Source organism: Colletes gigas, unplaced genomic scaffold (assembly GCF_013123115.1).
Source record: "Colletes gigas isolate AHSC1104 unplaced genomic scaffold, ASM1312311v1 Colletes_gigas_Sc00018, whole genome shotgun sequence".
NCBI classification, from domain to species: domain Eukaryota; kingdom Metazoa; phylum Arthropoda; class Insecta; order Hymenoptera; family Colletidae; genus Colletes; species Colletes gigas.
Genome location: NW_025106647.1, coordinates 273,809 through 299,752, shown reverse-complemented (window position 1 = coordinate 299,752; position 25,944 = coordinate 273,809). Strand labels below are relative to the sequence as shown.

Here is a 25,944-nt window from a genome sequence, read left to right as displayed (position 1 = left end):
AAAATCGTGTTAGAAACGTAGAAATCAAGGAATGCTTAAAACAGGCCATGTGCTTCTCCTTAGCGCGCCTCCCCCTCTTAAAGGAGGATCGGCCAGAATGTTTAGACAAAGAAGGACCGTACTGTCAAGGGTGCCCTCACGACCCTGGTTTTCTGTCAGGGTACAGAACTGTATTGGCTTTTGCCGTGAGCAGATATATTCTACAGTTTAAGAAGCAAGTCGTGTCGATTTATTTAAAACGCCCGACCGCTATCCAGATCCTGATAACAAACTATTCTTACATATCAGAAGCGGGATTTACCGTGAGTGCAGTGCACATTTGGAGAGGATACTCGCGTATTGTGTGTACGGACTATTCGAGTGTCCTTGAACAATAAAGTGTGCAGTTAGAGTAAGACTATTTTTAGTGATAAGACGTAGTGTTAATTGTGTATATACTTTTTGTTCGTTGTGTTGAATTTTGTGAACGGATTTTGACCGTTCGAACGATGGATCGTGCATCGTGCAGTCGATACAGCGACGCGGCGGACCAGCGACCGAGTGTTGTTGAATCGCGGCTTGAGAAGCTGGAAAACATGATGGAGGAGTTTTTGCGGCAATCGCGCGCGCGATCGCATGCGTCCCGACGGCGGGATTCGCGTTCGCGGTCACGTTCACGTTCGCGTAGCCCGGCAAGGCGAACTCCGCGTGGACGATCACGCAGTCCGCGAAGAAGCGAGTCGGAGTCGCGGAATACCCGTCTCGATCGCGTGGAACGGGAAAGTTTAGAAACGCGAAGTTCCGCGCCGCGTGCGAAATCACCCGGTTACGCACGCCCAGGGGACGAAAATTTAATCCCCATATACGACCCATCGAAGGAAGACCTGTCAATAGAGAATTGGGTTCGACACGTGAACGACTTGGCAGCTCGATTCGCATGGGACGACATTAGCGTCATGCGCTTGATCGCGACGAGATTGCGAGCCCGCCAGTGGTATGATACCCGGATGCGAGTCGCGACCACGTGGGCCGAAACGAAGGTCCTCCTCGTGGCGCAATTCCGGCGAACGATGCCATTTTCTAAGTTGCTGAGGGAAGCAGACTTATATGAAGCAAAACCCGGACAGGCCCTGGGAGATTATTGCTTCCAGAAAATAAATTTGATCAGACGGCTGGACATCGACCTGAGCGACGAAAAGATTGTCGACATGGTCATATTCGGCGTACCGGACGAGACAATTGCCAGGACAATCAGGTCGGCGAAGCACACCGATCCCAATGATCTGTATGCGTCGATGTGCACCATGGGCAGCATGCCTGGAAAGGAGGAACGATTGCGGAACAACCGGCAGGTCGTACTTCGTCCACCCTCCGCAACGAAGACGAGCGACGGCCCGAAGAGCAAAACGGCGATCACCTGCTTCAATTGTGGGAGAGTAGGACACCGGGCACGAGAATGCCGAAAGCCGAAGGCAGAGTGCAACAGCTGCAAGAAGCTAGGACACCGACAAGAGAGTTGTCCGGAGAAAGAGATAACTATGGTACAAGATATTAAGAACCGTATTAATATGTATAAGATTTACGTTCGCGTCAACGGTCACAAAGTAGAAAGCTTGATAGACACCGGAAGCGCATGTACTATCGTTTATTCGTCGATAACGAAGAAATTCTGCATCAACACGAAAACCGTGGAAGATACGATACTTAAAGGATTCGCCAATCAATCCGTAGTTATTAATAGAATCGCGCCGATTACGATAAAGATCCAGAATGTAACAGCGCGCGTAGATTCCTATATTATTCCGGACGAATATACGGCTCATAACTTGATCCTTGGAAGAGATTTCCTACAGCAAGAGCATGTTATAATGTTGAAACGGGGAAACCAACTCATCTTTAACGATTTGAGAGATTCAAGAGAACCGCGAATAATTTCGGCGATGGACATTTATATCATCGAAGCAAACCCTAAGTTGGATTTGGGAAACATCGGGAAGAAGGAACGAGAATTATGCGTCGCGTTAATTGAAGAATTCCGTGATTGCGTATCGTCGTCAATGCGAGATCTTGGAAGAACAAACACGGCATCGATAGAAATCCGATTGCTCAGCGATGAACCGATTGCGTATCACCCTTACCGTCTCGCGGAACCGGATAAAAGGGTCGTTCGCGAAATAATTACGGAATTATTGGACAATACGATAATTAGAGAATCAGATTCACCGTATGCGAGCCCGATTACGTTCGTGAAGAAGAAAACAGGGGACGTGAGGATGTGCGTAGATTATCGTAAGTTAAACGCCATAACTGTAAAGGACAAATATCCTCTGCCGCTGATCGACGATCAAATCGATAAGCTGGGAGGCAATCGGTATTTCACGGGTCTTGATTTAGCGTCAGGATATTACCAAGTACCCGTCGCTGAAGATGCGATTGCGAAGACAGCCTTTGTTACACCGGAAGGACATTACGAATTCCTTCGAATGCCGTTTGGGTTAACCAACGCGCCTGCTGTTTTCCAACGGTTGATGAATAAGGTTCTTGGAAATTTGAAGGACACCGTTGCATTTCCGTATTTGGACGATGTTATTATACCGTCGAAAACGGTAGAAGAGGGTATCGTGAAGCTACGGAAAGTTTTAGAGACCTTCCGAACACATGGCCTGACCCTTAAACTCGAGAAATGTTCGTTCTTTAAGAAAACTATCGAATACTTGGGTCGTGAAATAAGCGAACAAGGGGTAAGGCCAGGCCAACGAAAAATAGATGCCGTGGAAGAAATGCCACTTCCGACAACGGTCAAGCAGGTACGGCAATTCCTGGGATTGGCCAGTTATTTCAGGAAATTCATCAGGAATTTTGCAACGCTCGTGGAACCCCTAACGCGTCTCACACGCAAGGATGTACCGTGGAAATGGGGGGAACAACAGGAAAACGCTGTTTGGCAGGTACAAGACAAACTAACGTCGCGACCGATATTATGCATTTTCGATCCAGCTCGACCCACTGAACTACACACGGATGCAAGTTCTTTACGCGTTGGAGCCATACTGTTACAACAACAGGAAGACGGAAATATGGCAGTGGTTGCCTATTTCAGCAGGCAAACGACGGCGGATCAACGATGCTATCATTCGTATGAATTGGAGACGATGGCAGTTGTGTTCGCGCTACGCTATTTCCGAGTCTACTTACTGGGAATAGAATTCAAGGTGGTGACAGATTGCAACGCGTTGAGGACGACCTTTTCGAAAAAGGATTTATTGCCACGCATAGACCGATGGTGGTTGGAAGTGCAGGAGTACACTTTCGAAATCCTGTATCGACCGGGGACGAAGATGGCTCATGTGGATGCACTTAGCCGAAATCCTCAGCCGGTCGCTCTCGAGGTCGCCTACGTTGACATTACGGAGGCTGAATGGATAACGTCAGCACAAATGCAGGACGAGCAATTGTTACGGGTTCGAACAATTCTCGCCAACAAGGAAAAGTCACCCAAAACGAAGCACTATTTCCAGGAGTACGTGTTGAAGAAGGACAAGCTATACCGACGGCTAGCAGGTAACAAAACGGTTTGGGTCGTTCCGAAGAACGCAAGGCTACAAATATGCCGATTATGTCACGACGACGCTGGACACCTGAGTTCGGAAAAAACAATGGAACGGATTCAACGGAATTATTGGTTGCGAATATGCGACGATTCGTAACGAAGTACGTAAACGCATGTTTGAGTTGTGCATACTACAAACACACTTCGGGCAAGAAGCAGTGTAAGTTGAACACCATCGAGAAGGTGCCGACACCGTTCCATACGTTGCACATCGATCACGTGGGACCATTCGAAACGAGCAGAAAAGGGAACAAGTATCTACTCGTGATGGTAGACGCGTTTACAAAATTTATGATCGCGGAACCAGTAAAAAGCCAGAAGACTCGTCACACTGAAAAGGTATTATTGAATTTGATGTACTTATTCGGTGTGCCGACGAGGATAATAAGCGATCGTGGAACAAGTTTCACGTCGCAACGGTTCGCTATTCTATGTCGAACGTATGGCATCAAACACGTGCTTAACGCGGTAGCCACACCAAGAGCGAACGGACAATGCGAACGATACAATAAAACTATCGTTGACGCGCTAGCGACAAGTTCGGCAGGCCTGGATCCACGAGACTGGGACATTCAGGTAAAAAGGGTGCAAAGCGCAATAAACACCACGTGCAACAAGGGTATCGGTACGACGCCGACCAAAGCATTGATCGGATGCGACACGAGAACAGTAGCTGAAGGCACACTACTGAGTGTTGTACAGGAAGAAACGGATCGGTTGGATTTGGCTGCCCTGCGAGGAAGCATCAACCAGCACATATCCGAAGATCAACGGAAACAAAAGGAGCGGTATGACCGTACGCGAAAAGAAGCACGTACGTATACCGTTGACGAGCTGGTATTGGTACGAATTACCAGTGAACCTGCAACGGGGAGCAGCCGAAAGTTGCTGCCGAAGTACAAAGGACCATTCAAGGTTCGAGCGGTGCTACCGAATGACCGCTATGACGTAGAAGATCTACGGGAAGGGGCGAAACGGCTACGAACAGTCGTTGCAGCCGACAAGATGAAACCGTGGATTACGATCCAAGGGGACGACCACAATGATGAACAATAATCATCGATATATCCTTTTTTTTGTTGAATTCAAGTATCGTTGATTTTAGTACGGATAGTCGTTCGTTAACGATCGACTGTCATATAAGTTCGAATGCAATCTCACATTTATTTGAGTTTGGTTACAGAAACGTCAGGGTGGATCGAAGGCGTGAGGCTTCGATAAGCGCCAGGATGGACTTTGCCCGGCGACCAGGCAAAATCCGGCAAGCGAGGGCAACAGCCTAAGCACCTGACGAGGGAGGAGGACAAATAGGGGTCACTCAACACCGGTCCAACGGGACGGACCCAAGAAAGTTATCCTTCGCGGATACGACGGTATCTTAGCGAGGAAGGGCGTTGAGCCAAACGGACACATACGGTGTCAAAGTTGCTGAGCATAGGTACGCAGGTACCTTAGGCAAATATCCTTCGCGGGTACAACGGTATCTTAGCGAAGAAGGGCGTGAGCCAGACGGACACGACGGTGTCAAAGTTGCTGAGCATAGATACGCAGGTACCTTAGGCAAATATCCTCCGCAGATACAACGGTATCTTGGCGGGGAAGGACACCGAACCAGACGGACACGAAGGCGTGTCTCAGGCAGGGTGGTTGTCAGTAAGGGATACAACGGTATCCATAGTTGATCGTGAGTGGTGCAACGGTATCACGTCACGACGACAACCTTGTTATTTTCAGCCAAATCAAAGGACTAATTTTATTGTAAAGTCTGAGGGCAGACTTGAATGTCAGTATGGCCGAATGTTAGAAACGTAGAAATCAAGGAATGCTTGAAGCAGGCCATGTGCTTCTCCTTAGCGCGCCTCCCCCTCTTAAAGGAGGATCGGCCAGAATGTTTAGACAAAGAAGGACCGTACTGTCAAGGGTGCCCTCACGACCCTGGTTTTCTGTCAGGGTACAGAACTGTATTGGCTTTTGCCGTGAGCAGATATATTCTACAGTTTAAGAAGCAAGTCGTGTCGATTTATTTAAAACGCTCGACCGCTATCCAGATCCTGATAACAAACTATTCTTACAATCGTAATCACATTTTGCACATTATTCTAAAACATTTGTGGTATTCGTTTTTAATGCGATTTAAGTAAGCATGTAATGTATAAGATTTCATTTAATTTTTTCTTTTCTAGAGAAGATAGAGAAAAAGTTTAAATAATTTTTTTTATACATATGTAAGGCGTCGGGAAAAGGCGAGGCCCAAGCCGAGGCGCTGACAAGGGACCGCGTCTGGCCTTTGTCCGTCAACACTCCCACCCCTACCGATGGGGGAGAAGGCTGACGACAAAGGCGAGGGTCTAGGCCCAGGACGGGCTCATTTGTTTTTCCGACGCTGAAAGAACGGGAATAAAGCATGTATACGAATACCCTGCGTATTTCTTAATTCCTAATTCCACTCTACGCGTCTGTATAACATATATAAAATTTAATTCGTCCTAAGATTTATATGAAACATTTAAAAGATTTTTTATACATTATGCCTATACATATATCGGAACAACTATGAAACAAGAGGTATAATCATTATTATCCATGGACTGAGTATAGTCAAAGTCTAACCGGACTTTGAAATGAGAACATAAAACTTACATGTAAAGTTTCATTTAAATTCATTTAGCTATTTATACTCAATCGTAATAATAATATACATATGTGTGCTCATACATGGGAATAAAAAAAAATTTCTTTTTTTTCAATAATTAAAATATGATCAGGAGGTCTTAAAACGTGTATTTCCGTAAAATAAATTTTACAAAATTTTTTTTTCATTATGGGTACTTTGCTTATGTGCGCCTACATAAGTCGGAAAGTAAAAATGCCTGGGCAGTCGAGAATCTCGGCTCGAGAATCCAAATCGTATGCCGTTGACGGGAGGTCGGATTTCAGTTGTTTAGAGCGAGAAGGCAAATGTGAGCCTTTCTCTCTCGACTCCCACGAAGCGGTCCGAAATTACTTCGGGCAGCTTCGGAGAATCGAGAAAGAGGGCATGCGTCAGTTTGCCTTTGTCGTCTTTCCGAAACTCCACGAGCTCACGTACGCGTATCTGGCATGTGTGCGTGTGCACCCGACGGTGCTTTTCTGGCATCACTGCTCCCACATAAAAGTTGGGTCACACGGCGTAGACTCACATCTTCGTTCCGAGGCAGTTCGTTAATGGCGCTAATGTAGTTTTTTTGTCACCTACCATACAGCATCGTGTGTAGTTTGTGACGTAGTTGCTTAGCAACGGCTAAACATATATAATCTTTGTAATTATACATTTTTATTCCAGGTCAATTAAGTAGTATTTTAATCTACAATTACAATTTTATATTTTATTTTTGTATGTTTAAATGTAATATTTTGTCTAAATAACAATGCAAAAACAATTTCTCCGATTGGTTAATGCAAAGTGGATTGCAATCTATGTGATGATATACTTTATGTTCATAGCCTGTTCTCGTTGTGTGAAATCTATGTTGCCAGGACTGGCAAAGTTGCAAAAATTTTGAGACGTTCCAGGTAGAACGTAGAACGACTACATTTCCGTTTGATACAATTACGGTCAGTTACACCATATATCTCATTTTACGTTGCTTTCGTAAAGTTTTATAACAAGTGTAAAAATTCGTATAATATTATAGTTATTGTTACAAAGAAAGTTTACATTGTTGCATTACTGACATACGTGTCACATTTGTAAATGGTAACTGTGATATCGATCATTCGTGTTTTGTCGTTACCATATCTTCAATTTTATGCAACTAGTAAATAGTGGTGTACCACGTGATTGTCATTTATAAATGACCGTTATAATGAGTTATTGTATTCGATATTATGAAAATATTAATGATGTATGATGCACGATAATCTCGTTTCTTGCAAACTTTTCAAAACGCAGACGTCGTTTCGCGCCGGACGCTTGAAAATTGATTTTACAAAACATATTACGTGAAACATGGCGTCCTAAATTAGGTTATATGTAAAATTTGTCTCATTGTGTTTTCGTGAATTTGTAATCTTTACATCTGTTTTGAATTGTATTAAACGTATGAATGTAAGTTTTCATGTTAACATTAATAAATGTTAAAAATGAATAAATTAAGTTAAAAACCATTTTTTAATTTTTTAAAACTTTATACATGGGAAATGCATAATTCGGTCAGTTATTTGATTAAACGTATGACAGTTAAGCTTGTTTTGATTCGTCGTGTGCAATAATTTGTAAATGTTAATATCTATATAATGAATACTAGTAAATAAAAATTTAGTCTCTAATTATTTCAACGCAATTTTAAATAATATTTGTGACTGTTTGAAATTATGTTTATAGTTCAAGAGCTTGTTGTAAATATAAGCATGGACGAGCGTGTGACCGTGAAATATAAATTTATTAATATGCGACAAATATGAAAATATGAGGAGTAGCTGTAAAAAGGAAGACACTAAAGAAAAAGAAAGGACACTAAAGAAGGAAGACACAAGGAAAAAATATGTTTTTTTTTCTGATCCAGATATTATTGTTCAACGTGCTGAAACATCAGCAGCAGTAAGTAATTTTAGCTATTCTTGCTTTCCGTTCCTTTTTTTTTCTATCGCAATTTCAATATCATTAAGCTTATGAAACATAATTTCAGACAGCCCAAGTTAAACAAGATCTTGAATTTCAACAACAGCAGAATTATATTGTCAAGCAAATATCTGAAGATAAACCCAATTCACCAACTGAATTTGACTTAAAGGCCTTAGAAAACTTATTATCGTATCATCCCATCCAACCATATCCATTTACATTTATAAGTGCTGTAAAACGAAAACTTGGTTTAGATGATAATTCTAAAGTCTGGGGAAAAGTACAAGATCCAAATAATAAAAATGCATTTGATCTGTCTGCTACGGTATTAAAGTCCAGTAGTTCTCAGAATTTGCATGAGATTATACAAAAGATGGATTTTGTAAGACCATTAAAAGTTCCAGACTTGAAAATTTCTGCAAAAAAATTAGACTTTGCTACTAGAGAAAATTCTACATCAAAAGAATTAATATCTCCAAAATTTGATACACCTTCAATGGACCTTATTCACGAAAAAACAAGTAAGCCAACAAAGAGTTTTGAGCGAGTTCAAAGACGGTTAGATTTTTCAACATCGGACGTATCATCGATAATAACCAGTGAAATAGAGCCACTGAAGGTGCCAAATATTTCTATATCATCAAATTTGTCAAAGAAAAAAGAATATGTTCGAGAAAACTCTAGGGAGAAAGAAAATAGATCCAAGAGAGTGAGAAAAGATGATTCTTTGTTTGCGAAGCAGGATGAAGTAGGGCAAGATTTCTTCAAAAGATCTCGAAGCCCAAGACGTGTTTCTAGAAAAGACTTTTCTGATAATATAAATGAAACTGCATCAGCTATAAAATTAAAAAATGACAGGTTGCCATTTTATATGTCGAAAGACACTGATTTTGTTTTAACAAAACCAAAAACAAAAAATTTTGCTACATCTACTGCCAAAAAAGATACAGATAAAAGGCATAGATCTACTAATGCAAGATTTCTAAAGTCAAGAGATGCTTCTTTAGAATCTAAGAATAGAACTTGCAGTAATGAATCGCTTTCTGAACGTTCCTCAAAATTGCCAGATAAAATCACAGTCAGAGAATCTAGAAACATGTTTGAGAATTTGGATTACAGGTATAAGGACGATTTGCATACATTGAAACAAGGGGATGATCAGAAACATGTATCTTCATTGGAAAATAGGCAACTAAAACAGCATAAGGTAGCATGTCAGCTTCAAGGAAAATTAGGAAATGTATCTTTTAAAGAGCAAACCAAGAGGATATCTGAAAAAATAAAACCCTCTACGAGTAAAATAGAAGGCAAAACGTATGTTATGAACTCCAAGGAGTTTGAAGATAAGGAAAGTGTAACAGATTCAAACTCGAGTATAAGAACTCGAAGTCCGAATACCATTTCCACACAACAAATGAAAAACAAAGATTTAGAAAAAGTCGTACAAAATATTAATGTGCTTAAATCAAATAAAACTATCAACGATTCAAAATATACAAATAATACGTTACCACAATGCACTAGTACAAATACAAAAAAAGAAGAAGAATCGTTTACACAAAGCATTGCTACTACAATCAAGCAATCAAGTAACAGTAATGAATCTAATTTGAACGATAGTGTATTATCAGATACGTTATTTGATCCAAGAAGAATTTCATTCAGAGATGAAAATCGAATACAGCAAGAAGAATTTTGCGATTTAGTAACGCCAGAAGTAAATCTACCGCGATCTAAACGGAAAAGACAGTTTATACAAAATAGTAATATAGATGCTGATTCTAAGTGTTTGAAGTATAATACAGGTAAAACAGAAACGGAGCAGGAAGATATTCCATTGGTAAGTACATACACCTAACACAATATGTATGTTCTTTTCATTTACTTTATAAATATACTGTAAAAGTAACTACACACTTTTAGTTACATCCAACTGCTTTACATATGCAGTTTCAAGCCGAGTTACATCTTCTTGATTCCTTTAACGAGTCATTGAGGCAGGTTATGGACGTTGAAAAGTGTTTATATAATGTTAAACAGGACCAAGAAAAAGAGTTACCATTGCAGCATAGTCAAACAAACGACCAAGGAAAATCATATATCTCTAAACCGACAAGTGAAAGGAAAGCTGATGTTATGGAGCATTGTGATGAAATTAATAAATTACACAAACATGTTACAACCAATAAAGGTATGGAATCAATATATCGTTTGTTATGAAAATTATTAAGTATTAAAAACAATTATTATTATTGAAATATTGTTTTCAAATAATACAGTGCATTATACTACAAGTCAGACTATGGTAAATGAGATTGATAATCTGCATAAAATTAAGCCAGTAGTAAAAGCAGTAGAAGTACAAACTCAAACAGTAAACGACATGGCAACACAAACAGATATACGTTCAACTCGACGAAATGTACAAAGTAGATGTTCAGAGATTTGTGGTGTCTTATATGAACGAGGATTTGCTGGAGATAGCGAAGTTCCTCAGCTTTGTTTAGATTCAGCAGAACAATTTGAAGATTTGGATCAAATAGAAGAAATATCGTTACCTAGTAAATTAAGAACAATGTCAGAAATAAGTTTACATGAAACTACGTCATCTATACGGACAGAAACTGGAACCGAGATTAGCATCTCTACGCGAGATATAACTTGTTCTTTTAATAAATACTTAGATCTAGAAGTGAGTATAATTAGTCAATTAAGATTCCTATATCGGACAAGAACATATATTCAGTATTTTATCTATTTACAGATTGCACAATTAATAAAGGATGAAAAACAGAGGTATGATAAATTCGAGATGTTGTTTAAATCTCGCGAGAAAACATTAAATGATCGAACTAAAAAGTTAGTAAAATTAGAAGAAAGAAAACGCGCATTAAAAGATACCGGTCAAGATAGTCGTGTTAGCTCTGTAAAAAAGAAGCAAAGAGCTTTACTTTTAAAATTGCAGCAAGAAAAGGATGAGATGAGCAGGTATGTAATTCTTCAGAGAAATAGTATGTATCATGTGTCAAATGTGGTGCCGCGTCGGTTTGCGAATCGCGGGCTTAGAATACGACGAGAGGTCGGTTTGGTGTGATTCCGATTGATTCTCAGTGATTCTGACACGGACGATCGACAGCCCTGCCCTTATACAGGGTGTTCGGCCACTTTAGGAAAAAATTTTAATGGGAGATTCTAGGGGCCAAAATAAGACGAAAATCAAGAATACTAATTTGTTGATTGAGGCTTCGTTTAAAAGTTATTAACGTTTACTATCACGTGCACGCAGCTGTTCGCAGATTGCCGCTCAACAGGCGGAACTTTAAACGTTAATAACTTCTTAACGGAGCCTCAATCAACAAATTGGTATTCTTGATTTTCGTTTTATTTTGGCCTCTAGAATCTCCCATTAAATTCTTTCCCAGGGGTAGCCGAACACCCTGTATACGCTCTTCCGATCGTCTTTTAGATTTTCTTTGGGCTGGGTGCAAACGTTCCCGGCACGCGCCACAGAGTACTCCCAATAGTTCTTGATCCTTCGAGAACTGTGTCCATGACACGTGTCTTCTATCGATTTTGGCACCTGGTTCGCCAATTTCGAAAATAGTTTGAATTTAAACCAATGATTACACCATATAAATAAATATAGCATAAAAAAATATAATTTATTAAATGTCTCAACCAATGATTAAGGTTCTTTGAACAATTAAGACTTATAAGTGGATAAAGTTTGAAGACAATAAAGATTTTCAAAACTATAAAATTATTATTATACAACTATCAATATGCAACAAAAATTTAACATAAATTTCAGGTTGAAAGAGCTTCACAAAATTGCAAGTCAAGAACGTAAACTTATGTTACAAAAACAAAGGAATATGTTCAATCCTCAAATGTCTACTAAAAATATTTTAACTAAATTAAAAAGAAGCGCGGATAGTCAATCTCCAAGAAGATTATCTGGCCCAATGAAAGGTTATGATATAAGAAGTAATAGTTCTATGAGTTCTTTAGTTGATTCTGATAAGTCACAGCATGAACGATCTCAGACAGATGCACGCATGCAAATGTCGGAAAATGAGTTACATTTTGCTAAACTGGACCTACCAAAAAGTAATAAATTTACAAATTTTGTTGAGGAACCTGATGCATTGTTTTCTAGATTTAATAAATCTAACGAAGCTATTCAAGGCAATGTATCTCAAGAAAAGTGTCCTTATAAATCGCAGAAAGATGGAAACAAATCAAAGTATGAAATAAAGCCGAGAAAGTTTGAAGAAAAAATGCCTAGAGCGGATAACTTGAGATTGAAGTCGCATCAACATTCTGTCGATCCAAAATTGATATCGGGTCGTTCTATGAGCATATCTGGGAAATATTATTTTGAGAAAGAAAAATCTCCCGACGTTTCAGAATTGTTGCAACAGAATTTAAACAACTCTGTATCTGAACATGCTAAATCGGAATCTGATACTCTAGTAGAAGAGCTATCTAAAAAATCGAAGTCTTCTCATATAATTGATAATCATTTTCAAAGTATGGTTTCTCAGAGAGAAAGAGAATCTTTATTAAAAGCGGCAACCACGAACAGTGAGACTGTTCCAGAAGAAATAAGTTCTGTTAGCCAAGATACTGTATCAAAGACATCAAAATCATCCCAAGTCTCCGAAGATATTTTACAGACACATTCAAAGAGTTCTAAAAGAAGTAATAAATCAATTCCAACCGATATGTCTAAAAAAGCACAATCCAGTTCTGAATCTAAATCAAATGTTAAGCGCAGGACCTCAAAGTGTCAAAAAAGCAAATCATCGTCTAGCATACTTACGGAAAACATATTACGATCCAAATCCAATTCTCAAATGTCAGAGGAGTTTATCAAGCATCACAATAAACGAACAAGGATGGAAAAAGAATTTATTCAATCTGATAAAACTGATGAGAACACAATTTTAGATAGCATAGATCACAACGAGAGTCAAAGTTTTCTGCAAACTTTAACTAGGCATTCCAAACCTACAAAAGATAAGAATTTTAAATTATTGACTGATAGAATAGATGATTATGAAAGTAAAGAGAATATATTATGTCAAAAAATATTTGACAAAAGCGTAGAAGCCTATGAGAATTCCTTTCATAGTCAAGACAAGAGTGCACACAATTTGGATAATATGTCTACAAGATCCCAAGTCAGTAATTTTGCTGTTTCTCATCATAGTTCCGGAGAGAGTGACAGAAATTATTCAAAATCTGTAGTTGTCAGATCGCAAGGTCATAATTTGAAAACTTCAAAGAAACTTGAACAGTAAGTAGATAAATAGTTTTTTGTTCGTTTATGTTCTATCTATATTTTTTATTGTTATGATTTTACAAACCGTTTTTTTATATATTTTAACACTAAATTAATAATATTGCGCATCGCTGCAGACGTGTGTAAGAAATCTAATAATAAACTGTATTCACACCATGAAGTGAAGTATTGTAAAAATAGACTCTGCACCGGCGATCTGCATTCCACTGTTATTGCGATATTCTACTGTAGTAAAGAGTATCTGGTTTTACTATTGCAATTAAGCGATTTTTTCAAATAATTTTAAGTGTATGCCACGATAATTTATTTACAATTATTTAAATATTATGGAAAGTGTACTTGTTTTATCGGACGTGATTTCGGTGTTTAGTATTTTGAATGCACGCGAAGCCGCACTTACATCGCGGAAGAACTGTGTGGAAGAGTGGATGGCTTGGCATGCAAAATTAAGAACAGAAGAAGATCGTGTTGCACGAATGGAACAAGCTGCTCTTAAACTAGTAACTACAACATCAAATGTTTTTTCTCAACAAGGTAAGTTTTTATGTTATCTACTCTGTGTATCAATTACAGCTTAATTGTAACAAGGTTTTGTTTTAAACGAATATGTATTTTCTTTAACTCTGATATCTATCAGAGAGAAGTATGTGTCCCTTTATAGATACTACTGTCTCGTCCGATACAAGTGATATCGAAGGAAGAATAGAATTACTTACTGAAAAATTAGCAGAACGACGATTAGAAATGTCACGTTTGAAGAGAGAAGCTAGGAAGCAGACAAAACAAAAGCTTCGCGCTTTAGAAGCTAATTTGTTAAATCAAATTAAAGTAAGTAAACGAGTTACCTCTTAATAATATTTTTGATGTATTGTGTGTTAAATGAATTATTATTTGCAAATAGAAATATGATACAACCATTCATGAGATGCGTAGAAAACTGGAATCGAAAAAGGGATCAAGTAAAGACAATGATAAGTTGGCAATAGAATCAAAATCATTGGCAGATTTTAAAGTACCTGAAATTCCTCTGAAAAGAATTCAAGATATATTTAAAAACAGCGATTTGTTAAGGTCTAGATCGGAGTCTGATTTGTTGTCTACAAAAAGGCCAACAAAAGATTCTATGAAAAGTGTTAATTTATTACGAAATGAAAACATTGAAATTGAATATGATAAAAGTTATTTGGAAAAAGTATCCAACTCTTACAAAAATGTAAGAACTTCGGAACAATTAAACTCGGCGAAAATGGATACTATTAGTCAAAGTATTGAAACTATTCTTGATGAGAGCATACCAGAACAAATTGAATCTGATAAACTTGGTTCGATATCATCGGTTGTTTCCGATGATGTTGAATCCGATAAACATGTTTCTTATAATAGTAAAGTATATCTAGATGAAATGCAAAACAGACAAATTGTAACTGAAGAAAAAGGGTCTAGCATTTCGGAAGATGTTAAGACTGAAATTAGTGCAGCGAAATCTGAAGAAGATATACTTACACAATCGGAAACAAAACTTTCAAAAAATGAAACCACTATTCAATCTGATTTAAAAGAATATAGATCAGATTTTGAGACGGCTTCTGAGCAATCTCGAGCCAAAAGTATCTCGTTACAATCTGATGCTGATAAAGTACAAGATTTAGAGTATTCTGGTATTTCTTCGAAAAAATCTAACGTTGAAGGTTCTAAGACGGAAATTAACACTGAAACCGACAATGAAATGCTTGGTGTCTCCCGAAAGTTAGACTTTTTACGTTTGAATAATAAGAACTTGTACGAAGACATAAGTTCTCTTGAAAATGAACTCAAAATACTTTCGGAAATGATGTCACGTTTCAGTAAAAAATCAACCGAAGAAGAATCGAAGAACAATGAAGATAAAAGCACTTCGAAAGATATATCGGAAATTCTTTTGAAATCTGACGATAACAATGAAATTCATAAAATAACAACTGTAAAACAGAATAAAATGGAAGATATAGAATTAGAACAAAAGGAGACTGATCCTGATATTTCACAGTACTTGACCAGTGGTTCAACATTAAAATCAGTTAGTCATTTTAATGACAGCAAAAGTATAGTAGAAGAAGTTGATAATGTCATGTCTGTTATAATTCCACAAGACGATACGTCTCTTTCAAAATCAAATCAAGAAATTGATTATAAAGCAAGGAGTAAAGAGATTTTAAATGAGATTGAAAAATCGATAATGTTAGAGCATATTAAAGCCACTGAGAATAATTCAAATCGTTCAAATATATTAATTGAGAACAACAAAACAAGTACACACGAAAGAAATGAAAAAATGTTAAATGATTTTTCTACTGAGATTTGTAGGAAATCTTTATCTGAAATTAATTCGGAAACGACACAGGATAAAGAAAGCATAAATATAGCAGAGAATGCATCCGAAATAACATATACTTCTCAAGAAGACATAAATATTGAAGAAAGTTTAGTTGGCTCGCATAACTTAGAATGTCATCAATTTTTAGAATCAAATAAAAACTCTTCAACTTCAGAAAAGAGCAATTTACTTGGAAGGGATAAGTCATTAAATTTATATATAGATATCGATCATAGTTCAATAATAAATAATGCAATTAGTGTGCAAAGTCAATCAGAGCATAAGAGTGACGTAATTTCTCAAAAACTTCCACAGAATGTCACAAATCAGACGACAGTCGTAGAACCTGTTATTACCGAGGAGTTATCAAAGGAACAAATTTTACCACAATCTTCGAGTTCGACTGAAAAAACTGATGAAATTAAAGAAGTAATAGATTATATGAAAGATAATGATAAACATAAAATAGAATTTAGCAATAACAATCAGAAGGAAAGTACTTCTTTTATGCAAGATGAAGATACAGTATGTAAAGAAACTTCTTTAAAATCTGTTCAAACATCTAAGCAGGATACATCAGGATTAGATCACACTGCAAATTGTATTGGGAAAGAAATTAATAAAGATGAAAGTCAGTTGAGAGAAATTTCTGTGGATAAAACTTCGTTTGATAAAGATGATTGGACTATATCTAATTCGTTTAGCATTCAGCAGGATGTTACCAATTCTGAATTAGAAACATCACAAAATCAGAATTTGAAATTATCTAATGACGATTCAAACAAATTTTTAGGTACAGAGAATATATCTCAGTCAATTGATAACCCTAAAAATCAAGATCTTGAAGAGAATTTAAGTAGTGATATAGACAATGTGTCTTTGTTTCTTCCAAAATGTGAATCTACAAATATTGATATATATGGTATTAAATTTGACGAAACAGTACCAGATTATAATATTGAAATGACCAATGATAAAATTAATTATATATTGAGTATAATGACTGCAGACAACAACAAAGAGCAAAATCAAGAAGAAACTGTGCACACTATAGAAACTGATGATTTTCAAAAGACCATTTATGATTCTGTAACTAAAATATTGGATAAAGTTGAAAAAAGTATTGATAATAACTCAATAAAAGAAAAAATAGAAAGTCATTCGGAAATTAGAGAAAATAAAAATGAAATTAAGACAATAGTAAATAAGGAGTGTAAATCAATTTTAGATAGTTTTTACTTAAAAGACAATGTAAAGACAAAGAGTGAAACAGAACTTGATGGAAATCGAGAAACCATTTCTTTGGATACTAATAATGATAGGAATATTAATGAAGACATTATGACTACTAAAGTTCATACTGAACCTGTTGTAAATGTTAGCTTACATGTTGAAATTGAAAATGACGATGACACGATACATCAGATTGAAACTAAATCACAGGAAGTTGTAATAACAGAATTGGAACCTGGAAGTATAGAAGATGACATTTTGTCTGAAGTTGAAATTGACGCTAAAGTAGAATTTGCAGAAGAGGAACCTGAAGAAACGATTACATTCGAAGACAGTACGGAAACAGACGTACAAATTGTACAAGAAGAACTATTATTAGGACCCATAGTAGAACAAGATAGCTCAGATGGTGAACAACTTGATAATTTAATAGAAGTAGCTGAAAGTGGATTGGATACTATAGAGAAACAGATTTCCATCACTGAATCAGAATTAATCGTACATGATAAGACAGATACTCAAACTATTGGTATTTCAAACAGTAAAATTAAGACTCAGAAGAGTGCAAACACTTGTGAATCTGAAGATAATCTCGAAACAGTAGGAAATTCTGAAGTAATTATATTTAGTGCACCTACCGATGTGATAAATAAAACATTTAACATTTTGAAAGATCCAGATTATGAAGATATCTCGGAAGAAAGTCTTGAAGTGTCTGAAATTTTTGATAAAAGTGAAGTTCAAAAGACTATTTCTGTACAAAAGACATCATCTATACCAGAAAGATATGAAGCAGTACAAAAATCAGAGGAGGTATTGAGAATACTGGATGAAATTACACAGAAATCTTCAACAAGTTCTGATCATGACAGAGAGCAATTTCAAAGTAATAAACAAATTTCTGAGTACAGTGAACAACCATCAGAAGAGATTTCGAACAAAGATGATATTATACTTTCAAGAGTTGATGGTAAGTCTATGGAAAATATTCACAAGAAAAATGAGCAATCATTGGAAAATAATTTAGAAAGTCAAACGTCTAAGACAATAGCAACAGAAGAGGAAAATCGATCTATGGAATTAATTGTTTGCTTAAATGATACAGAAGACAAAGAAAAGTTGGAGCAAGAGATATTGTCTGAGTCGAGCGAAGACAGGGATACGCCGAAAAGTGTGTCGGAAATTGAGATGGATTCGCCCAGAGATTCTAATGATTCAAAATTAGACATTGATGCGTTAAATGATGACATATTGAATAACACTAACGCGGAAAGTCAAAATATTGATTCAAAGAATACATATCATGCTACGCCTATTGTTGCTACATCTGAGAAAGATATAGAAGTCATGATAGACAAATTAAAAGGTACATTTTTTATTCCTGTACAATATCAACTTTTACTTAACTATAAAATTAAGGGTAAACAATACGCAGTTTTGATACAGTTAAATTTGAATTTTATTAAGATACATTTTTAAATATCTATTTCATTTTATGAATATTCTTTTAATTTTTTAAACTCTTTGTGTTTAATGTGTACACATAAATTTAGAAACAATTAGGTCATTCAATTTTAAATAATGCTGTTGAATAGATATTTAAAAGCATACATCTTATTAAATGCAACTGATTAAATTTCACTTAATTTTATTCTACATTAGTTATGTAGTGTTGAGTATTGATGACTACACTATATGTACATATATATTACATACATTACAGAGACACGTTCTGATTTTTATAATGGCTGTATATTCTTGTGCAAAGCATTGCCTCGTATAGCCATGTATTGTTTATTTTCAGAATAGCAAAGTCGAGATAATAATTACTTAAAGGTAATACAACACGAAACTTTGAATGAAATGAACATTGACTTTTATATTTTTTTTTTTTTGTGGTAAAAATCAATGTCGCATGAGTGCTTGATTTTTAATTAGTAATTTCTGTATGCATAAGGAAAGCCTGTAAATATTGTGCAACACAACACAAACGTAAAATATTTTATCTTTTGTTTACTTTAAATATTTTTGGAAAGGAATTATCATCATCTACAAATTTTTACTTGGAATGTCCAACTTCATCACAGCTTTATAATATTTTATTAATGCATTGAAAAAATTTTGTTATCTATATTTGGACTTTTTATTTTAATTCTCGAAGCACCTAATCAAAGTAATATGCGAATTTATAGTGTAATGTAAAGATTCGTGTTGCTTTTCCTGGACTAATTATTTGTAAAGTCTCTTCTGCAGATCCATATTATTTCACATTTTTCTTTACACAGCATCGTTGGAACAACCTGGTTTGGAAGTCGCAGAATTGGAAGCGAAACTGCTTCGTATTGAACAACTTCAAATCGAACTAGAGGTAATAATGAATTTTTTAATTATTTCTTCTAATGTAAAAGTTGCTTTATAATATGCACATTATTCCTTAATAGATTAAAAAATTGGAAGCAGAAGAAGTATCTTATTATGTTAGAGAAATACCTAATAAACCCCCACCCCCCTACACACCACCCGGCGGTGGTGGACGAATTTCAGTGTCACTTGGGTCACCATCACCTCCACCAGCTGTGATTCCCTCAAACATAGAAGAATTAACAGCATTCACGGAGAAAGCCACGACACTCATATTCAGAGCTAGGGAGGCTGGAGAAGATATCATGAATTTAGAAGCTCCTCCTGAGATCTGCGAGTTAACCAAAGAGAACGATGAGAGTGTAAAGAAGGATAGAAGAATTTACAATACATTCCTCTTCGATCTGTGTAAAGAAACGATCGCTGAGGTTTATCAAGCCGAGTATGAAAAACCAGGACCAAGTTGGACGAAACCAAATGTAAAAACAAAACCTACGATGAAACTCCCGAAAACTGTAGAAGAACTTAACGAATATGTTAACAAGGAGGTAGCTACGTTGTTCGGTTTCAAAACGAAACTACAACGGGAAAATATGGTAATGCGTTGGAGTAGAAAACGAAGAGACAGAGTTGACGAATTACTGGCTAGGGAGGCTCAAGCTGAAGAGGACGAATGGACCAAATTTCATCACGATGAACTTGCTGTAAAAAATGGTCTTACTGTAGCTATATTGGATACCCTACTAATGGAAACTGTGAATGTAGTTAAAGTGGCATATGCGAAGAAAAGAAAAGTAATGGTTTAGTTTTATTACAAAGCTATCGTGATTGAGTTACCGTTACATGAATTTCGTCAAAACACAATTATTTGTCATGAAAAACGATAGGTATTAGGACCTTGATAATTGTAGAGAAGGGGGTTTAAACATTCCTAGAAGTATTGAAATTCGTACCTATACTTTTATTTCTTTTGGATCTGTTTTTGTCTCAAACGAAAGACAGTACTTGTTGCTAAGTGGTCACACCTTTTGTTTACTAATACAATATAGCAACGAAGTTCGCATAGAAGTATCAAGGTTCTACTATATATTATTTCGAAATTTTGTAAATTGGCCTCAATTGCCATATTTTTAATGAATTACCAAGTAATTCATTTTTATCTATTTGTGCCCTGTATATGACCCCTGTATATAGGCTGGTTCCTATTTATTCTTTTGACAAATTGTTTGCTTTTAAAGGATGAAGGTATGAATGATAATTTCACTGTAATAAAATTCAAGAGGTGTACGAGGTCCATTTTGCAAATTATAGAATCGTAGAAAATAGTTGTATTTAGTAGTCACGAATTGTGTAGAGAATTTAATAATCAAATACCCTAAATTCGTTTCGAATTTTTGTTAAAACTAAGATTATTGTTAGAATATATGGTATAATTACATTACAATTTATAGTTATATATATTGAGATGTAGTAACATACTTAATATAAGAATCCCATTGATATTTACTTGTAGAAGAAATGTAATTATCGATTCGATTATTCCGAGCGTTTTGTTCGAGTAGTTTATTAAGTATTATTATTTACACAGCGTATTGCTCAGATATTTGGTTAAACTTTATCAGCATATTCTGTTCATTGTGCCAATGAAAAAATGTCATACAAATAGTATATAATAGTGCTTTCAATAATTTTCTTCAAATTAAAGTTACATATATTATTGTTGCCTTTTAAAGATGCACTTTAAAGATTACTGACATTTTCTATTAAAAAGATTTTAAAACAGTACTATCACTTTTACGGTTATTTAGTATCTGTGATTGTTTACATTTCGCTGTATTATCCGAATAATGACAAATAATGAAATTTATTAATGTCACATTATTATTATTGTTGTTGTATGCACATCTTCACCAGTGCAATTAATAACAATACTGATCAAACTTAACTAAATATTTTAGGAATACATTGTATAGCATTTAATACGTCCCTTGTGTGATTCTTTTTATGTTCTATTAGATGCGTATAGATTTTAAGTTTATTTTGATAGTAATACTTTTACTGTACATGGTATTAACACCTAAAGCTTAAATAACATTTTAATCGGGAACTACGAGACGTCACTGGAGAAAAGTATTTCATGCATCCGAACAAAGTGCTCCTTCGGTTATTGCGTGTAATAATACTATTTGCGTTGTAGAAGTCGGCTGTGGAACGTGGAGGGATATGTTCTTATCATAATCGGGACAAAGGATTTTAATCGCTTAAAGTTACTTCCCCAATAAGCACGAACTTTATTTCTGCCGTCACGTTCCTGCTTCAACTGTGTGAATATGTATACATCATAGATATCCGGTATCCTTGGACAGCTTCTCTTCTATTCCTTTGAGGTTGGAATGAAATAAAATAAAATGTTAAGATAATTGATCGATGGAACGAGAGGTGGCTTCGAGCAGCCTAAATCCTTTGCCCCGACTATAGGCCGAGTTAAACTTTGTGGAGTTATGCTCAACTATTTCTAATAAAATTAACAAAATTTTGACTAAAAGACTGATACTGTAGGGCCATTTCGATTTAAATTGCAAACATTTTAAAGAGAAACGTAAATTCGTGGTAACCTGTAGTAAAAGTCGGTTACGAATTGGTGTTGAAAAAGCCTCTCAATGTTGATTGTTCGCAACGGAGAGATAGCTTCATGTTTTACATGTTTTAGTACTTCTATTATACAAGGTGTTCGGCCATCCCTGCGGAAAATTTTAATGGGAGATTCTAGGAGCCAAAATAAGACGAAAATCAAGAATACCAATTTGTTGATGGAGGCTTCGTTAAAAAGTTATTAACATTTAAAGTTCTGAGTGAGAACCACTATCGCGCACACGCAGCTGTTCACAGATTGCCGTCTCAAAGGCGGAACTTTAAACGTTAATAACTTTTGAACGAAGCCTTAATCAACAAATTGGAATTCTTGATTTTCGTTTTATTTTGGCCTCTAGAATCTACCATTAAAATTTTTCCCAGAGGTGGCCGAACACCCTGTATAAGAAATGATATACGCATGTATAAGCATTACATTCGAGTCATCAATTGATAAGCGTTAAAACTGTTTCGATCAGCGGATATTTCGATTTGGTTCCGTTGAACGTCAACTTTTAAGTTTGCGGTTGTGATATCAATCTAAAGCCCATGAAATGGTAGGAGTGATGTTGATTATTGTATGAATGTACAGGAACGAGCGAATGATACTTTAGTTTTAAATTTATTTGATTGAGCTTTCACACGACTTTTCCAACCGCTGTGAATGCTCGTCTTTTTAACGTGTGACCTCCAAACTTTTGTGTGATTAAGAAATGTACATACATACGATGTCGCTCAAACTTTAGTGTGCACATGCTTTCTCGTTGCAGAAAGTTTAGCTGATCTATAGTTATCGACCTTAATGATTTAAGTCTTTCGTCCGTTACGAAAAAAGTGCGATTTTGATTTCCATTGTTGTTTGATCCTTTTTGTTTGCGATCAGCGCGAAAGGCGGACTGATTGCATTTGTAGTTGTTATAGATAGATATTGTTCACGTACGTAGAATTGAATATGTACTTAACTAAACTATATTTTATAATAAATTTTTTGAAAAACTTATAAAGATTTACTTTAGAAAAGATAATTGAATAATATGGAATCTCTAATTTATAACGTGTCTTATAATATACAGTGAGTCACAGCTATTATAAAATCGTACACCACATACGAAAATATGTTTCATTCGAAAAAAGAAGTTTAGGAATGATTTGGAAAAAAATTAGGCAGAGTGAGCTCACTACTTGCTAGCTAGCTGGCCCACTTTTTGCTAGCTAGCTAGCTCAATTTTTTCTTTTTTTTTTGTACGTGGGGAAATCCTCATGGACACCCCGAGGCCCCAAGGCTCGGGTTAGTGCCGGACTCTTACCGGTTAAAACCCCACGGTGATCGTACTCCGGCGTTGCGGCGGGGGACCGGGAACTTTAATGAGATATCACAGAGTGTCCCGCCTTGCCTTGCCTGTCGAGGCTCATTCCGGGGGGAAGGACTACATATCCCTCCCCCCTGATTTCTCCGCCGCGAACGCCAGGTTACCCGACTCCCGTGGCCCCGGGGCCGCCTTCGTTGCTAGGGCCACTCGCACCAAGCACCTGCAGCTCCCAGGGGCAGCCCGCCAATCCCCCAGCCACCGACGTGGTAGCCGGGGGTGGGTGCTGATGGGCCGCCCAACTCTGTAGGTCCATCCGGACCTCAAAGTCGCTGAAGGAGGCCAGGAGGCGACCCCTCTCCGCCGCCCGAAAGGTGGCGGAATCCGGGAGGGTATTGGTGGGGTGGGTTTCGGCGCGAGTGGAGATACTCGCGCCGCGGCCCACTCCAGTGTCACCGCTGCCTCGAGCTGGGGCACGTGAGGCAGTGGTGCACCTCGCCGGTGGACCGCAGCGGTCAGTGTTACCGCTGCGGGGCGAATGACCACCGCGCGAGCCAGTGTTCGGCGGCCCCCCACTGCCCGCTATGTGCGGACATGGGGAGGCCAGCCGATCACAGGGTGGGGAGCAAAAAGTGCTCTCCCCCCTCCCGGAAGGGGAAGAAGAAGGGGCCCGCCCCGGTTCAGGCACCGCGGTCGCTGGCAGCGTCCACAATGCAGGTGGACGGTGCCACGGGGACGGACAGCCGGGAGGAGGCTGGGACGGCCGTTAAATAACGGCGCCCCGCCTCCTCCTCCAGGCCAATCTCAACCACTGCCGCGCGGCACAGGACATGATGTCCCAAGTCCTCGCGGAGTGGGGGGTTGGCCTGGCGGTCGCCGCCGAGCCGTACCGCGTGCCGGATCACCCACATTGGGTGGGCGACGCGGACGGTTTGGTGGCGACGGTATGGGGAGGTGGCGACGGGTCCCCGCCGTTCTCCATTCTGGAGCGCGGTCGGGGTTTCGTCGCCGTGGACTGGGGGGGAGTCGCCGTAGTGGGGTGCTACATCTCGCCCCGCAGCGGTCACGCCGCGTTCGAGCTGTACTTGGCCGAGGTCGCGGCATGCGTGCAGCGCTGCGCGGCCCGGCCGGTGCTAGTCCTGGGGGACTTTAACGCCAAGTCGGTGGCTTGGGGATCCCCTAGGACCACCGTTCGCGGCGGGATCCTGGGCGACTGGGCGGCGGGGCTCGACCTTCGGTTACTGAACCGGGGGTCGGAGCACACGTGCGTGCGGCGATATGGGGGGTCTATCGTGGATGTTGGATTCGCGACCCCCAACGCCGTGCGCATGGTGTCGGGTTGGCAGGTGGCCCCGGAGGCAGAGACACTCTCCGATCACCGGTATATCCGGATGGAGGTCTCTGCCGCCGGGGCTGCGTCCCGGCACCGCCGCCCGGATGGCACCCCACCGCGCCGCTGGGCGCTTCGGCGCCTGGACAAGGACGCCCTGATGGCAGCTGCCCTCGCTGCAACTTGGCCGCAGGTGGCGGCCGAGTTGCCAAGCATGGAGGAGGAGGCTGCCCGGCTCGGGGTACTAGTCGCAACCATTTGCGACGCGTCGATGCCCCGGGTCGGGCGAGCTTCTCCTCGCCGGGCGGTGTACTGGTGGTCGGCCGCGATCGCGGAATTGCGGGTCGCGAGTGTCCGCGCCCGACGCCAGTACGCCCGCGCGCGCCGTCGTCTACGACCGGACGATGGCGTGGCGCGAGCGAGGGCAGATGACCTGTATGAGGCATACCGGATGGCGCGGGTTGCTCTGCAGGTCGCCATCAAACGGGCCAAGGCCCAGGCATGGAAGGATCTCCTCCAGACACTCGATGACGATCCTTGGGGGCGCCCGTACAGGGTGGTGCTGAAGAAGCTCCGCCCGTGGGCGCCCCCCGTCACCGAGGGTCTTGACCCCCGGCTGCTGGAGGACGTGGTCAATACTCTTTTCCCAATTCGGGTGAGGGGACCACGTCCTCCGGCGGAGGCGGCAGTCCCAAGGGAGTGGGCGGCCGAACTGGGGGTCACTCAGGGGGAGCTGGCCGCGGCCATCAGACGGCTCGGGGCGCGTAACACGGCCCCGGGTCCGGATGGTGTGCCCGGCCGGGTTTGGGTCTTGACCCAGGGCGTCCTTGGGGCTGACCTCAGGCGGTTGTTCGACCGATGCCTGAGGGACGGGCGATTCCCCCCCAGTTGGAAGGTGGCGAGGATGGTCCTCCTCCGGAAGGAGGGTCGGCCCGCGGAGTCTCCCTCCGCATACCGGCCCATCTGTCTCCTCGACGAGGTGGGCAAGCTCTTCGAGCGGGTGATTGCTGCCCGCCTCGTCGAGCACCTGGCGCGGGGTGCCCCCGGCCTGGCCGACTGCCAGTACGGTTTCCGGGAGGGTCGATCGACCATCGACGCGATAGGTCGTGTCAGGGCCCTCTCGGAGTCGGCCGTCTCCCGGGGAGGGGTGGCTTTGGCAATATCCTTGGATATTGCCAACGCCTTTAACACCCTGCCCTGGGAGGAGATAAGGAGGGGGCTCGAATATC

At 39.4% G+C, this 25,944-nt stretch overlaps 1 protein-coding gene across 4 annotated transcripts; it reads left to right on the top strand.

Annotated features, from left to right (window-relative positions):
• The first annotated feature begins 7,075 nt into the window (after window positions 1-7,075).
• On the top strand, window positions 7,076-22,870 carry LOC122400427 (centrosome-associated protein 350-like). 4 transcript variants are annotated; one of them, XM_043401895.1, is made up of 13 exons: window positions 7,076-7,183; window positions 7,953-8,168; window positions 8,257-10,032; window positions 10,116-10,383; window positions 10,472-10,884; window positions 10,957-11,180; window positions 12,004-13,494; window positions 13,871-14,034; window positions 14,138-14,328; window positions 14,402-18,056; window positions 18,192-18,452; window positions 19,372-19,454; window positions 19,528-22,870. In XM_043401895.1, the coding sequence occupies exons 2-13, from the start codon at window positions 8,037-8,039 to the stop codon at window positions 20,251-20,253; spliced, it is 9,384 nt and encodes a 3,127-aa protein (XP_043257830.1). In that variant the 5' UTR covers window positions 7,076-7,183; window positions 7,953-8,036; the 3' UTR covers window positions 20,254-22,870. The 4 variants fall into 4 exon arrangements, with proteins under 4 accessions (XP_043257830.1, XP_043257827.1, XP_043257825.1 ...); XM_043401892.1 differs by having other exon boundaries at window positions 14,162-14,328; window positions 14,402-18,452; XM_043401890.1 differs by having other exon boundaries at window positions 14,402-18,452.
• Window positions 22,871-25,944: the final 3,074 nt, after the last annotated feature.